The sequence below is a fragment of the Anabrus simplex genome, chromosome 1, assembly GCF_040414725.1.
Source record: "Anabrus simplex isolate iqAnaSimp1 chromosome 1, ASM4041472v1, whole genome shotgun sequence".
Classification (NCBI taxonomy): Eukaryota; Metazoa; Arthropoda; class Insecta; order Orthoptera; family Tettigoniidae; genus Anabrus; species Anabrus simplex.
In genome coordinates, this window is record NC_090265.1 from 1,725,157,530 (window position 1) to 1,725,173,542 (window position 16,013).

The window sequence follows — 16,013 nt, forward strand, 5'->3', positions numbered from 1 at the left end:
GTTTTCTTTATTATTGGTTGTATGTGAGCATATGTTTTCCAGTTGGATCGTGGCTGAAGATGACCCAATGTACTATGTGTGGGATTGAAACTAGTACCAGTTATATAGGACACTATACAAGCTAATGGTACTGAATAGATGGACCCTTCTCTGCCCTTTGATACTTCATGATGTAAGGCTGGTAGTTTTTGTTCGATTTGTGGTGGAATTTGAAACAACCCCATTTACCATCATCAGCAGTAGACACCCCAACTGTCTTCTCAAATCTGTACCTTCTGTAATGAAGGTTCTCTCCAGGCCCACAGGCAGCCACATACTTGTTTAAAATGTAATAATATTGTCTCAAAGTCCATCGGCATAATAATAAAAATAATAAGATTCTCACAATCAAAAATACTGTATTCAACCATTACCATATTAACATAATGAAATACTTCTGTACTTATCTAGACTGCTGAAGCATAGTCTGTTGTCTCCAAACACTATTTCAGGACTGTAGTCATGGGGAGTACTTACACAATCCTTATTTGTTAATAGCCGGGCTGAGTGGTTCAGACGGTTAAGGTGCTGGCCTTCTAACCCCAACTTGGCAGGTTCGATCCTGGCTCAGTCCGGTGGTATTTGAAGGTGCTCAAATACTACAGCCCCATGTCGGTAGATTTACTGGCATGTAAAAGAACTCCTGCAGGACTAAATTCCGGCACCTCGGCGTCTCGGAAGACCTTAAAAAGTAGTTAGTGGGACGTAAAGCAAATGACATTATTATTATTATTATTATTATTATTATTATTATTATTATTATTATTATTATTATTATTATTATTATTATTATTATTATTATTTGTTAATACTTGTTCATACTATCACCTATCTCTCTGTCATTGACAAGTTTACGCAGCGTAAACAATACTGTATATATATGCATGATTTAAATGACTTGATAGAATCTGAAGATGTTCTTGTAGAATGAAACATGTTATTCTTTTTATAATAGTGTTTTTTTTTTGTGTACAGGTTTGTTTATAGTGTTTTAATTTGTATTGAAATTTTTGTGTGTTTGACAGACTGGAAAGTTATGTTACATTTTACAAAATACAGAGAGTCCCTAACGTACAATTCAATAGTCGTATATATGGCTGAAGCACCTTGCTTAGGTATTAGGCAGAGCCAGGAGAACCAATCGCACAAACAATTGTTCTGAGGGGAATGTCTTCTTCATGGATTTTTGGAAGTCCATATAATCTAGGTGGCACTGCGTGCCCCAGTGTCAGATGTTTCGTCTCCTCTTGTGAAACTGAGGGTTGTCTTAAGAGCTTCATAGTGACTGACACATGAGTGGTAGGGTCACATGAGCTCAGTCTGAAACAGGCTCTGACAACATAGCCGAGATCTTGTTCTGATACTTGTCACTGTCCATTCCCACCTTCGTGTTACCCGTATCAGCTGAGAGAATGGTCATTTTAGAGTTATCTTAAAATTCCTTCAAACCTCTCTTCTCGCCTCTTGTTAAATTGGGTATGGGTACAGCAGCAGACCTTATCAGTCTCAGACATTTCAGTTGTACTACCTCAGCCTCATCTATAGATGTTTGTGGACAGCTGCCTCAATGGAAGTAATTAACTCCTCAGTGGGAATACTAGAGGGTGCGACAGCAAAATTAAGTCTCCTAGCTAGAACTGCCATTTGGTTCTCATTGAAGGACTTCTTAGAAAGATTGACGGAAATTTTACTAGCATCCGGATTTGTGCGAGAGACTGCCAGTTTCTGTTTGAATGACACCTAGTTGAATTTGTGTTCAGCCTGTATAGCAGTAATGCGATTGAAAGACAACTACAATTCCTGTGAGAGAGCGTTGCTTAAAACCAGGTGTAAGTGAAACAACTCTTCTGAGACTGAGCTCATTTCCTTACAATTGTGATGCACTCTCTTTAACATGAGCCTTGCTATTGCACTGATATATTCTCCTGACCTTAGGAGTATTAAATGTGTGCTTCAGCTTCACACAGTTGGGAATGATGTTATGGTCCCGACATCTCAGAAGAATGCATAAAGAAGAAGTAGGAATTGATTTCTTTCGCCTTGATTTGCTGAGTTTAGAAGCCTTCCCAAAAGTATCCTCTCTATAGATGTTTCTAATGTTATCATTAATACTTTCACAGCCTGTACTTGTAAACATGATATAGGCATTTGGGCTTATGCCATGTCAAGAAAACAAGGTCAAATTCTTTTCTCGTGAATAGTCGAGATTTTCTTCTGAAGTTCCGTGCGAAATGTAAAGAATTTCACCTTGTTTTCTTGACACAGCGTAAGCCCAAAAGCCTAATATCATGTCTACAAACACAGTTTTGTTCCTTCAGCACAAATTCAGTAAGAAATCGATCATTTTTCCTGTCTTTGGTCCTCTGAATACTTTTCTTGATGTGCCAGAATTCTTAAACTTTTCTTTGTCTTTCTCCCAACATTATCCAGTACACTCAGAAACTCTGAACATTTTTCACACTCTCTACATTATTGGTATATTATAACTCCTCTCTCCTTTATTTAACTGAAGAGAAGAAGATGCTCAAATGTGACCACATTGATGCCAAGCCAAAGCAACAATAGATCCCAAGCCTCAAATGATTACTTAACTCCACGCCAAAGAATTTTCTTCAAATTCATTTTCAATTGCAAATCTCTTCATGATCTTGCATTTACTATCAACGTTCTTTGTACCCTGAGGATGGTGTATAAGGCCATGTTTTAAAACTGTTCTCCATATTTCACTCAGAGTTCACCAGGATATCTTTGAAATGTTGTCTAAGCTGCTAGTAACAAACCATGAACATCAGAAGTTTAATGGTTTTAGTGATTACTGATAAAATATAGGAATTATTTGGTTGTTTTAATAGTATAGCACATTGCCGAGGATGAAGACGAAGCTGGTTGACAGAGACTGATAAGCATTATTTTTTCTTTGCAATTAAAATGCTTAAAAATGAAGTTCTGTGTTATTTTTGATTCAAGGCATAAACTGTGCCATCTACAAAATAAACATATACAATAAACTAAATCCATTGATGGAAACATTTTCTCTGCAATGTCTTGACAACTATGGCATAAGTAAATAATGCAATATAAAAGGAAAACATAACAAATTTAAAATTATGATTATATTAAAACCTAACAAAAAGCTTTCTACCAGAAACATTTTTGTCTTTCTATCTAAAGCCATTTTCTCAGAACTCAACTTTCCTACTCAGGTAATTTTTTCATCAAGCCTGTGAGCGACTTGTTACTGTTGCTAACATTGATAAATAATACTTGTTCACTTTTCAGCTTCTCATTCATATCACTTAGTACTTTAGTACTAGTGCAATCTAGTTATAGAGATATTTACTGTGCAGTCTGCAGGAGTTGACTGGTCAGCTGAGTGAACTGAACTTGAGTTGCAATCTCCTCAAGTCCATACCTGCCTCACTCGGTGGATTCTCCAAGTTACAGTACTTGGACCTGCAGAAGAACGCACTATCAAGTCTGCCTGAGGAAATGGCTGAGCTACAGCAGTTGAGGGAACTTATCATTGCATACAACAGGTTTGTAATGATAGTTTGCACTTGTCAGTATTCTATAAGTTCAGCTTCTGTTTAATTTTTTACATTTGCACATAATTCAAGTTCTTTTTGTCTTGTAATATGACTTTGTCTTTAAAACTGTTCTCTATATTTCCCTCAAAGTTCACTAGGATATCTTTGAAATGTTGGCTAAGCTGCTAGTAACAAAACATCAACACCAGAAGTTTAATTGCTTTAGTGATTATGGGAATATGGGAATTATTTGGTTGTTTGAATAGTATAGCACATTGCTGAGGATGAAGACGAAGTACTTGGGAAGCAAACTGATGTAGGACACAGGGCTGGAAATGAAAATCAATACAAGGATTCAACATGGAAATGCATTCTACCAGTATGTGAGAAACGTGGTGTGGAGGAAGGAAATACCAATGAAGTGTAAAGAGATGTATAAGATGTACTACTGCCCAAAAGTGACTTGCAGCAGAGACCAGTACAATGACAAAAAGACAGGAGAATGAACTCCAGGCCAATAAAATGAACTGTTGAAGTATGATAGGAAAGACAGGAAAGGACAGAGTAAGAAATGAGGACATCAGGAAAAAATCAGAGTGGAAAAACTTGACGACAGGTGGGAGATGGCTTGGATATGTTAAGAGGAAGAGGGAAGGATGCAGAGCAAATGATGGAAACCCAGATAGAAGGAGAGGTGGCTGGTTGAAAACAATCAAGAATGGTATAATTAGAAGAAACCTGGATTGGAACACAGTTAAGGAGGAACAACAGTGGTCAGATGGAGGAAGGTGGAAAGGTGCTATAAACATCCCTACCTGGTGGAAGGTAGATGGTGATAATGCTGATATGCCTGAAGTGGTGCCTCCCTTTGAGAGATAGTCAGTATCAACATGTGTTATCAACACAGTGAACTTCCAGAAGATGCTGCACTTAACAGTAAATGGCAAAGCCTATTTCTTAATTTCCGTAAGTTTCGGTATGTTGTTAATCAGTATCAACGTGCTGTCAGCACAGTGAACTTCCAGAAGATGCTGTACTTAACAATAAATGGCAAAACCTATTTCTTAATTTCTGTATGTTTCGGTATGGTGTTGAAAGCCTTAAGCAAATTTTAGTGAAAAATTAATATAACATTGAGTTACAATGGGCGATTCACCCAAGTCGAAACATGCTCAAACTGATAGAGCAAACCTAGAAACCCAGAAGTGGGCCTGAACGAAGTGCTACTGTAAACATGTCCAAATTACATGGTCAACAGAGATCATCTCACGGCGAATACAAAAATGTGCCAATCAGAGGCAAAGGAGGTAAAGTGACACACGGTTGATGTTATCGCACCAAAAAGCACAATGACCTGTCCGCACTTTATGTGGAAGGAGAGATGATGTCCAGTAACCTGGCTACCAACAGACTTGTGTTTCTGTTCAGTAATGAGAGGAATTAGGTGTTTCTAGGATGAAATGAGAAGACAGAGCCCAAGTTGGTGAGTGTGATTCTGGTGAAGGCTGGTGCTTAAATAAAGCAGCCTTCTGAAGATAGATTTACTGGGATGTAAAAGAACTGCTGCAGGACAAAATTCAGACATTGTCTGAAAATTATAAGAGAGGGTAGTGGTACAAACAACCTGTAACAGTAAAGAACACGTTCTCTGCTATTGCAAGGAAGCTGGTCTTTGGAATGACGAGCGAAGCATTTCTTGAGTTATAGTGATCGAGTGTGTCACATGTGTACCTGCGATAAGAACTTGCTCTGCTGTGTTCTTATTCAAGGATGTAATTTAGATGCAACCTAACAGTGTTCCTGTAAAGCATAATAGAACATGCTTAGAAAATCAGAACCTCTGGTGAGCATTCGTTGTAGTACAATATTATTGAGCTCTCTCATTCCTTGTTTTGTGCTTCAGTGTTATGTTTATGTTGTGTCTTCAGAATTGCTCAGATTGTTCAACTTGGATCAGTCCGGTGGTATTTGAAGGTGCTCAGCAACTCAGTGTGAACTGCTTCCTTGATCAAATTTGGAAGCAAATATGAGCTAAGCTACTGAATTATCAGCCCTTCAGAAAATGAGCTGTTGGATAGAGAAGGAAGGGAACTTCCTAATCCCTGCCAAATAAGCTGTGAAGAGCCATGCCAGGCTCAGCTGGGGCTCTTATGTAATATTTTAAATTGTGTTTCTTGGTGTTGCTCTAAATGTTGTCCATGTTCACAGAACTGTGAGGAGCCATGCCAGGCTCAGCTGGGATTCATAACCAACTCTTGTAATTTTTCAATTTATATGTCAATGATATGTTCATTTGCACATAAACTTATATCATAAAATATCGAAAATATCACTTTCGTCCAGCACATGTTTGCCGCGAGAAGCCATGTCTTAGACCTCACTGAGTGACAACACCTACTGATACATGCTGATCGAAAATATCGTAAATTTTCTGACTTAGACATATAATGCTGCCATCTGCTTAAATACTCTCGTAAATAATACATGAAGAAACACGATGTGACCACCAGAATGCGTGCATAGCTCGTTCTCGATTTTTAGTGAATTGTCAAACCGTACTACGGGTTATGCCTGCAGCGCGGCCTGAACGTAATTTCGGCCACTGCAAGCATAGCTCGCAGTTAGATCGGAAAGAGTTAAGATTTCTACCTCTTCAATACAACAAACAGTATTGAATAAGTGGAAACCTTTAGCTTTTGTTTTACATTACACTAGAAGGAACCATGCGAGCTTAACATTAAAAAGCCATACTGCTGGATGGCATGTAGCATTGTCAAGAAACATACCTAGCAAAACATCTCTAAAAGGGGAAAGATTTACAGGAGGGAAACTTTCCAAGGAGAAATTAACATTTTTTAATGTGGTTTTATTTCAGGGGAACTTGAAAAGCCATTAGTTATAGGAAGAGCAGCAAAACGCAGATGTTTAAAAGACATTGATTTAAAGAGTTTACCTGTCGATTGGAGGTCCAGTGAGAGGGCATGGATGACTTAATGGAAGAATGGTTGGTGTCATGAATGAAGCAACAAAACAGGAACATCATTCTATTTCTTGACGTTGTTTGTCCGAAAATGTCATCAAAATATGTCATTTTATTCGATATGTCATAATAAGCGACGTCATACTAAGCGATTATTTTTTTTTTTTTTAAATACCGTGTTTATATAGGATTTAGACAGGACTGTTAGATTTCGCCATTATATCCAGTACGTCATTAAAAGTGATTTAAAGATAAACATTTTTTCATTGTTCCGTATTGAAATTATTGATGTTAAAAATTAAATATTTGAAAAGGAGGTTCAACCTATTCAATACTTAAAAGAAAGAAATGCAGTAATCACATTCCTATTTAAATGGGACCGGTTTCGACCTTAGTCCAGGTCATCATCAGCCGTAAAAACATATACAATGTTTATGGATATTGGAGGTCAGTTCCACACTCTGATAGGCACAAAGACACGACACCACATTCTGTCATGCACAAAGTCACAACACTATCAACTAATATACGAAGATCAAAAATAACTTTAAGTCGCAGACGAATAGATTTGTAGTAGAAAGCCGCCAGCTCCTGGTGATCAGCGCGGCACATTCAAGGTCATGCGCTGCGGTCGAACGCCAAAGTAGAGTGGAGAATGTTTTGAAGGTCCAGAATTTGTCACGGTTGCGGGAAGTTAAGTACGTATATAAAAATATACGACGCAAATCAGTATAATTGAATGAATACTTGTACTCCTGCTAAGTTCTTGGAAAACAGTTGACTTGAAAAAACGATTGTAGAGAGAAGAAAAAATGTAGTAAAAAGCGCAATATCGGAAAACAAATGAAAACTTATATGCACAGTGCGCTATTTTTTAAATGAAAAATTTTTAGGTTATGATTGAAGTAGTCGAAGTTGGCGCAAGACAAGAGTTAAAATGTGAAAGAGGAGAACCAAAATGAAGGTCGTGGGTTTTTTTTTTAATAGAGAAGGAAGAATAAATTAAACGAGGAAGAGTGATAGTGAAATAAGAGAAAGAATAAAAGAAATTGAAGTTAGATGGTAATGAGGAAGGATAAGATAGGGAAATGAAGGAGGGGTAGTTTAGGGTGGGTTAGGAAGGTGGGTTATTGGAGGTAGAAAATGTGGGTGGGAACTATGTAAGGCATGGAAAATAGAATTGGGGTTTTGGAATTTGGAATTTTTGAGAAGAAGAATTAGGAAGTCAAAAAGGATATTGGGTTTTTCAGAAATGTCGTTTAAATTGAAATTAGGGTTGAAGTACTGGTCAAGGTGGATAAAGCAATTTTCAGTAATGTTTAAGAGGGGGCCTTTGTTAATGATTTTAAGTATATTTATGTCATTGTCAATACTGGTGAAACTATGCTTGGAGTCTTGTATGTGCTGTCCTATGGCAGAGAATCTGTTGTATTTAATGGCGTTGACATGTTCAGAGTACCTGATATTGAAGTTGCGGCCAGTTTGTCCGACGTAGGAGGAATTGCAGTTGTTGCATTTAAATCTGTATACACCAGATTTAGAAAAAGCATTAGACTTATTTAGAGATTTAGAGTTGTGTAAGATATCAAGACTTCTATTGTTAGTTCTAAAAGAAATTTTCATATTATGTTTTTTAAAAATATTAGTTATTTTATAAGCATCCTGAGTGAAAGTGAAGGTGGAAAAAGCAGTTGGTTTAATTGTGTCTTTAGATAAAGTGGTTTTTGGACGGTGTTTGAATTTGTTGATGATGCGGTTAATGAAGGAGTTGTTAAAGCCATTAAATTTAGCAATGTTGCGGATGGTGTTTAATTCATTATTTAAATCTTTTTTGGACATAGGGGTGTTGAAAGCACGAAAAATTAAGCTGTTATAAGTAGCACGTTTATGAGCTTGGGGGTGCGAAGAATCTTGTCTTATTGTAGTTGCTGTTTGGGTTGGTTTTCTGAAAATTTTGTAAGATAAAGAAGGATGTCTAGTAATAGTTAGGTCTACAAAATTAAGAGTTTGGTTGTGTTCTGATTCGAGGGTGAATTTAATGTTAGAGTCTAAGTTGTTGAGATGAAGAAGTGTAGAGGCTGCGTTGGTTGATTCCTCATTTAATATTACTAATGTGTCATCGACATATCTCGCCCAAAAGAGGATGTTGGAGAAATTATTATTATTATTATTATTATTATTAATTCTTGTGTTTTCTAAGAAGTCGAGGTAAATTTCAGCAAGAATGCCAGAAGCAGGTGAGCCCATAGCCAAGCCATCTTGTTGATAAATGGTGTTGTCAAAGGTAAAATAATTATTGCTGAGAACTAATTTTAAAATAGACATGAAGTCTTGAATTTCAAGTTTACTTAGGTTACTGAATTTATTTAGGTTGTTGTTTATAATGGGGAATAATTTTGGAATTGGAATACTAGGGTACATGTTGACAATGTCAAAAGAATGGAGAGAAAAATTTGGTTGGATTTCAAAATTCTTTAATTTGTTGATTAGATCAGAAGTGTTTTTCATAGATTTGTTGGATAAAAATCGATAATTTTTTAGTAAAAATGTTTGGATGAATTTAGAAGTGTTGTATAGGGGACTGGGTCTGTAATTGATAATTGGTTCTCCTCTTTCAAATTTTAACTCTTGTCTTGCGCCAACTTCGACTACTTCAATCGTAACCTAAAAATTTTTCATTTAAAAAATAGCACACTGTGCATATAAGTTTTCATTTGTTTTCCGATATTGCGCTTTTTACTACATTTTTTTCTTCTCTCTACAATTGTTTTTTCAAGTCAACTGTTTTCCAAGAACTTAGCAGGAGTACAAGTACTCATTCAATTATACTGATTTGCGTCGTATATTTTTATATACGTACTTAACTTCCCGCAACCGTGACAAATTCTGGACCTTCAAAACATTCTCCACTCTACTTTGGCGTTCGACCGCAGTGCATGACCTTGAATGTGCCGCGCTGATCACCAGGAGCTGGTGGCTTTCTACTACAAATCTATTCGTCTGCGACTTCAAGTTATTTTTGATCTTCGTATATTAGTTGATAGTGTTGTGACTTTGTGCATGACAGAATGTGGTGTCGTGTCTTTGTGCCTATCAGAGTGTGAAACTGACCTCCAATATTCATAAACATTGTATATGTTTTTACGGCTGATGATGACCTGGACTAAGGTCGAAACCGGTCCCATTTAAATAGGAATGTGATTACTGCATTTCTTTCTTTTAAGTATTGAATAGGTTGAACCTCCTTTTCAAATTTTTAATTTTTAACATCAATAATTTCAATACGGAACAATGAAATTTTGATCTTTAAATGCACAAGCTAACCAAGCTAAACAAAAAGCCTTCTCTTACATGGGCCTTAAGATCAAGATCGCTAAATTAGGAAAAGACATCGACTTCCTGAAACAATGCATATCCTACAATCTTACCCCCAAATTTCTTCAAAGTTGTACCAGAAAAAACATTTCTTCTCCTCACATGTTAAAAACCCAAAAAATAACCAACAAAATTTGGTTAAAAAACGAAATTCGTTTCTTATACAAGAAAAAATCATTTTTAAACAACAGATTATACGAAACACATCTAGAAATTGCTAATCTTCTCCCGAGTGCACAATGGAACCTCTTCCTAACTCAAGTAGACAATAAATTATTTCATGTACTTTCAATCAAACAACAAACCCTAGAGAAAAAACTCAAAATTCTTAAGAACAACTCTTCTTCACATAAATTCCAGTTTAAGAATCGTAACACACCCTCCAAAACTATTGAACAATTCCATCCTCCCATCGTAAATCTATCTAAAACAACTCTGAGTGATGATGAAAACTCAATTCTTTCGAAGGGCTTCAAACACAATTGGCCCAATCTCAACACTTTCAATGTAGCCACCAATTTAATTATTGAATCTGAAATAGCCATTAACGAAATGCCAACAGATGAACAAGATGAAATCAGATATGAAGTAAAAAGGAAACTTGAAAAAATCTTCATTAACAATAACAAAAACACTTCTCTTATTAATAATAATAATAATAATAATAATAATAATAATAATAATAATAATAATAATAATAATAATATTAATTTAATTAAAGATAATAAAACCATTTCAGATCTTAAAAAGAAAATCAATGACAATAATCTCATTATCACCAAATCTGATAAAGGCAACACTACTGTCATCATGGATAAAACTGACTACTTAGATAAAACCAAAAACTTTTTCAGTGACCCTTCTTTTTCTATAATAAAAAAAGACCCAACCACAAAAATCCAACGCCTACTCAAACATACTTTAAAAAACGCTTCCTTTCTCCTCACAGATCAAGAAAAAACTAAACTAATAAACATGAACCCTGGACTACCCACTGCCAAAGCCCTCCCTAAAATTCACAAAACTAACATTCCTATCCGTCCAATTATCAATTAGAGACCCAGTCCCCTATACAACACTTCTAAATTCATCCAAACATTTTTACTAAAAAATTATCGATTTTTATCCAACAAATCTATGAAAAACACTTCTGATCTAATCAACAAATTAAAGAATTTTGAAATCCAACCAAATTTTTCTCTCCATTCTTTTGACATTGTCAACATGTACCCTAGTATTCCAATTCCAAAATTATTCCCCATTATAAACAACAACCTAAACAAATTCAGTAACCTAAGTAAACTTGAAATTCAAGACTTCATGTCTATTTTAAAATTAGTTCTCAGCAATAATTATTTTACCTTTGACAACACCATTTATCAACAAGATGGCTTGGCTATGGGCTCACCTGCTTCTGGCATTCTTGCTGAAATTTACCTCGACTTCTTAGAAAACACAAGAATTAATAATAATAATAATAATAATAATTTCTCCAACATCCTCTTTTGGGCGAGATATGTCGATGACACATTAGTAATATTAAATGAGGAATCAACCAACGCAGCCTCTACACTTCTTCATCTCAACAACTTAGACTCTAACATTAAATTCACCCTCGAATCAGAACACAACCAAACTCTTAATTTTGTAGACCTAACTATTACTAGACATCCTTCTTTATCTTACAAAATTTTCAGAAAACCAACCCAAACAGCAACTACAATAAGACAAGATTCTTCGCACCCCCAAGCTCATAAACGTGCTACTTATAACAGCTTAATTTTTCGTGCTTTCAACACCCCTATGTCCAAAAAAGATTTAAATAATGAATTAAACACCATCCGCAACATTGCTAAATTTAATGGCTTTAACAACTCCTTCATTAACCGCATCATCAACAAATTCAAACACCGTCCAAAAACCACTTTATCTAAAGACACAATTAAACCAACTGCTTTTTCCACCTTCACTTTCACTCAGGATGCTTATAAAATAACTAATATTTTTAAAAAACATAATATGAAAATTTCTTTTAGAACTAACAATAGAAGTCTTGATATCTTACACAACTCTAAATCTCTTAATAAGTCTAATGCTTTTTCTAAATCTGGTGTATACAGATTTAAATGCAACAACTGCAATTCCTCCTACGTCGGACAAACTGGCCGCAACTTCAATATCAGGTACTCTGAACATGTCAACGCCATTAAATACAACAGATTCTCTGCCATAGGACAGCACATACAAGACTCCAAGCATAGTTTCACCAGTATTGACAATGACATAAATATACTTAAAATCATTAACAAAGGCCCCCTCTTAAACATTACTGAAAATTGCTTTATCCACCTTGACCAGTACTTCAACCCTAATTTCAATTTAAACGACATTTCTGAAAAACCCAATATCCTTTTTGACTTCCTAATTCTTCTTCTCAAAAATTCCAAATTCCAAAACCCCAATTCTATTTTCCATGCCTTACATAGTTCCCACCCACATTTTCTACCTCCAATAACCCACCTTCCTAACCCACCCTAAACTACCCCTCCTTCATTTCCCTATCTTATCCTTCCTCATTACCATCTAACTTCAATTTCTTTTATTCTTTCTCTTATTTCACTATCACTCTTCCTCGTTTAATTTATTCTTCCTTCTCTATTAAAAAAAAAAACCCACGACCTTCATTTTGGTTCTCCTCTTTCACATTTTAACTCTTGTCTTGCGCCAACTTCGACTACTTCAGTCATAACCTAAAAATTTTTCATTTAAAAAATAGCGCACTGTGCATATAAGTTTTCATTTGTTTTCCGATATTGCGCTTTTTACTACATTTTTTCTTCTCTCTACAATCGTTTTTTCAAGTCAACTGTTTTCCAAGAACTTAGCAGGAGTACAAGTACTCATTCAATTATACTGATTTGCGTCGTATATTTTTATATACGTACTTAACTTCCCGCAACCGTGACAAATTCTGGACCTTCAAAACATTCTCCACTCTACTTTGGCGTTCGACAGCAGCGCATGACCTTGAATGTGCCGCGCTGATCACCAGGAGCTGGTGGCTTTCTACTACAAATCTATTCGTCTGCGACTTAAAGTTATTTTTGATCTTCGTATATTAGTTGATAGTGTTGTGACTTTGTGCATGATAGAATGTGGTGTCGTGTCTTTGTGCCTATCAGAGTGTGAAACTGACCTCCAATATTCATAAACATTGTATATGTTTTTACGGCTGATGATGACCTGGACTAAGGTCGAAACCGGTCCCATTTAAATAGGAATGTGATTACTGCATTTCTTTCTTTTAAGTATTGAATAGGTTGAACCTCCTTTTCAAATATTTAATTTTTAACGTTAAAAGTGATGTCGCAATAAACAGTTTCGCCTGTATGTGTACTCTACTACTGTGCACTGTGAGGAGGTTCTAAGTGCTGATGAATGAGTGTATGATTGGTGTCATTATTATATCTACTACCGCACAAAATCTACTGCTGGGTTATTTAACAGAGTTTGTTACTTATGATTTTTATTTAATTTTTTAACCACCTTTATAAACCAGAATCCTGTATGGAGTGGAAATAATTTCTGGTCCCTTGGGTTCCTGCTAAGGGCAGGTCTTACTGTAGTGATATTTTGAAAGGTGTTTCTTGGCATTATTCACTGAGTTCACTAAATGGGTTTTCTAGGTTCTTGAAAATGCCCTCATGTATATTCGAAATGGCTGGGCTGGAGATCCTCAGTGCTCGGGATAACCAGATGGAAGACATCCCTGTGGATGGACTGAAAAATTTGAGACGCTTGGCTGTGCTGGATCTGAGTAACAACAGTATCTCGCATGTTCCTCCTGAGCTAGGCACCATGCTACAATTGAGGTGAGTTTATTTGCCTTAAAAGAAGCACATTTTAACACACTCATCAACCGGGCGAGTTGGCCATGCAGTTAAGGGCGCACAGCTGTGAGCTCGCTTCTGGAAGATAGTGGGTTCAAACCCCACTGTCGACAGCCCTGAAAATGGTTTTCCATGGTTTCCCATTTTCACACCAGGCAAATGCTGGGGTTGTACCTTAACCCGCCATCGGTATCGTTGTCCGCACTTACGCGAGAGGTAGCGTGTATAGGGGCTCCCTAACATCGGCTTGGTATATGATTTTAGTTCTTATACGGGCTCTTCTCGGCATTTTGAATAAATTATACTAGTATTTGTTTATTTAGTATATATATATACTCACATATTTGTATATATCCACAATTGTTTATTACCTAAATATTTGCTACTACAGTTTCGACTCGTACACTGTTTTCGTTCTTTTAGAAGGTAATTATAATTTTGTTTTAACAGACTGGTTTTATGTTAACCATTTATATAAATTTACATAACTATTACACTAAATATTATGAAAAGTAACAAAAATCCTTGGCATTACAAATACATACTGGGGAGGTATTAAAGACAATGGGGTGGTACATAGTGCCTTATTTAAAATTTCGCTTTGACTATGTCATAAATAATAGTGTAATACCAAAGGAATGGAAGGAATCTATAATAATACCAATTTATAAAGGAAAGGGTGATAAAAGGAAACCAGAGAACTACAGACCAATCAGCCTGACCAGTATAGTTTGTAAAATTCTGGAGAGTTTAATATCGAAGTACATCAGAGGGATATGTGATGATAAACATTGGTTCATGAGGAGCCAGTATGGATTTAGAAAGAAATTTTCTTGTGAGGCACAACTGGTGGGATTTCAGCAGGACATATCAGATCAGTTGGATTCAGGAGGTCAGTTAGATTGCATAGCCATAGATCTTTCCAAAGCCTTTGATAGAGTGGAACATGGAATATTATTAAAGAAATTGGAGGGAATAGGATTGGACGTAAGGGTTACACGTTGGATAAAAGCATTTCTAAATTCAAGGGTTCAGAAAGTCAAAGTAGGAAATAATGTATCGCAGGAAGAGAAAGTTTGGAAGGGAATTGCACAGGGTAGTATAATCGGTCCGTTACTTTTCTTAATATATGCAAATGATTTAGGGAACAATATAACATCAAAAATAAGATTGTATGCAGATGACATAATTGTTTATAGAGAAATAAACAACATTGAGGATTGTTCAGAATTACAAAGGGACCTTGAAAGTATCCAACAATGGGTTGAAGAAAATAATATGAAGGTTAATGGAGGCAAATCAACTGTTACAACTTTTACAAACAGGAGCTTTAAAACTGAATTTGAATATACTTTGGATGAGGTAGTTATCCCAAAAGATGGCAAGTGCAAATACTTAGGTGTGAGATTTGAAAGTAATTTGCACTGGAAGGGTCATATTGATGACATTGTTGGGAAAGCATACAGATCATTACATGTCATAATGAGGCTACTTAAAGGATGCAACAAAGAATTAAAAGAAAAAAGTTACTTGAGTATGGTTCGTCCATTATTGGAATATGCAAACAGTGTTTGGGATCCTCACCAAGAATACCTAATAAAAGAAATAGATAGTGTGCAGAGGAAAGCAGCAAGATTTGTAACAGGGGATTTCAGGAGAAAGAGTAGTGTATCAGAAATGTTAAAGGAACTTGGGTGGGAAACTTTAAGTAAGAGAAGGGAGAAAACTAGACTTACAGGATTATATAGAGCCTATACAGGAGAAGAAGCATGGGGAGATATCCGTGAGAGGCTTCAGTTGGAAAATAATTATATCGGCAGGACTGACCACAAATATAAAATTAGAAGGAATTTTAGCAGAAGCGATTGGGGTAAATTTTCATTCATTGGGAAGGGTGTGAAGGAGTGGAACAGTTTACCAGGAGTAGTGTTTGATCCTTTTCCAAAATCTGTACAGATATTCAAGAAGAGAATAAACAGCAACAGAGAAAAATAAATGAAGTGTTAGAGGGCATTCGACCGGTGCAGGTTATTGTAAAAAAAAAAAAAAAAAAAAAAAAAAAGTGTGTGAATAAATTAATTCCATCCCCTGGTCTAAGGAGTTTGGACAGCCAAAGTAGGGGACTGCCTGTAGGGGTGAAGTACAGTGGGGACTTCGAGGGCCCTGGGACCGCTACGGTAGCTGTGAAGGCCCTTCAGGAAC

General features: G+C 36.1%; 1 protein-coding gene across 2 annotated transcripts in view; it reads left to right on the forward strand.

The window, feature by feature from the left end:
- Nucleotides 1–16,013, forward strand: part of LOC136858722 (leucine-rich repeat-containing protein 40) — a 189,067-nt gene that overhangs the window by 148,162 nt on the left and 24,892 nt on the right. For both annotated transcript variants that reach the window (XM_067138463.2, XM_067138464.2), the window contains exons 9-10: nt 3,387–3,575; nt 13,608–13,793. In XM_067138463.2, the coding sequence (XP_066994564.2) occupies nt 3,387–3,575; nt 13,608–13,793 (375 nt within the window). The remainder of the gene's footprint in view (nt 1–3,386; nt 3,576–13,607; nt 13,794–16,013) is intronic.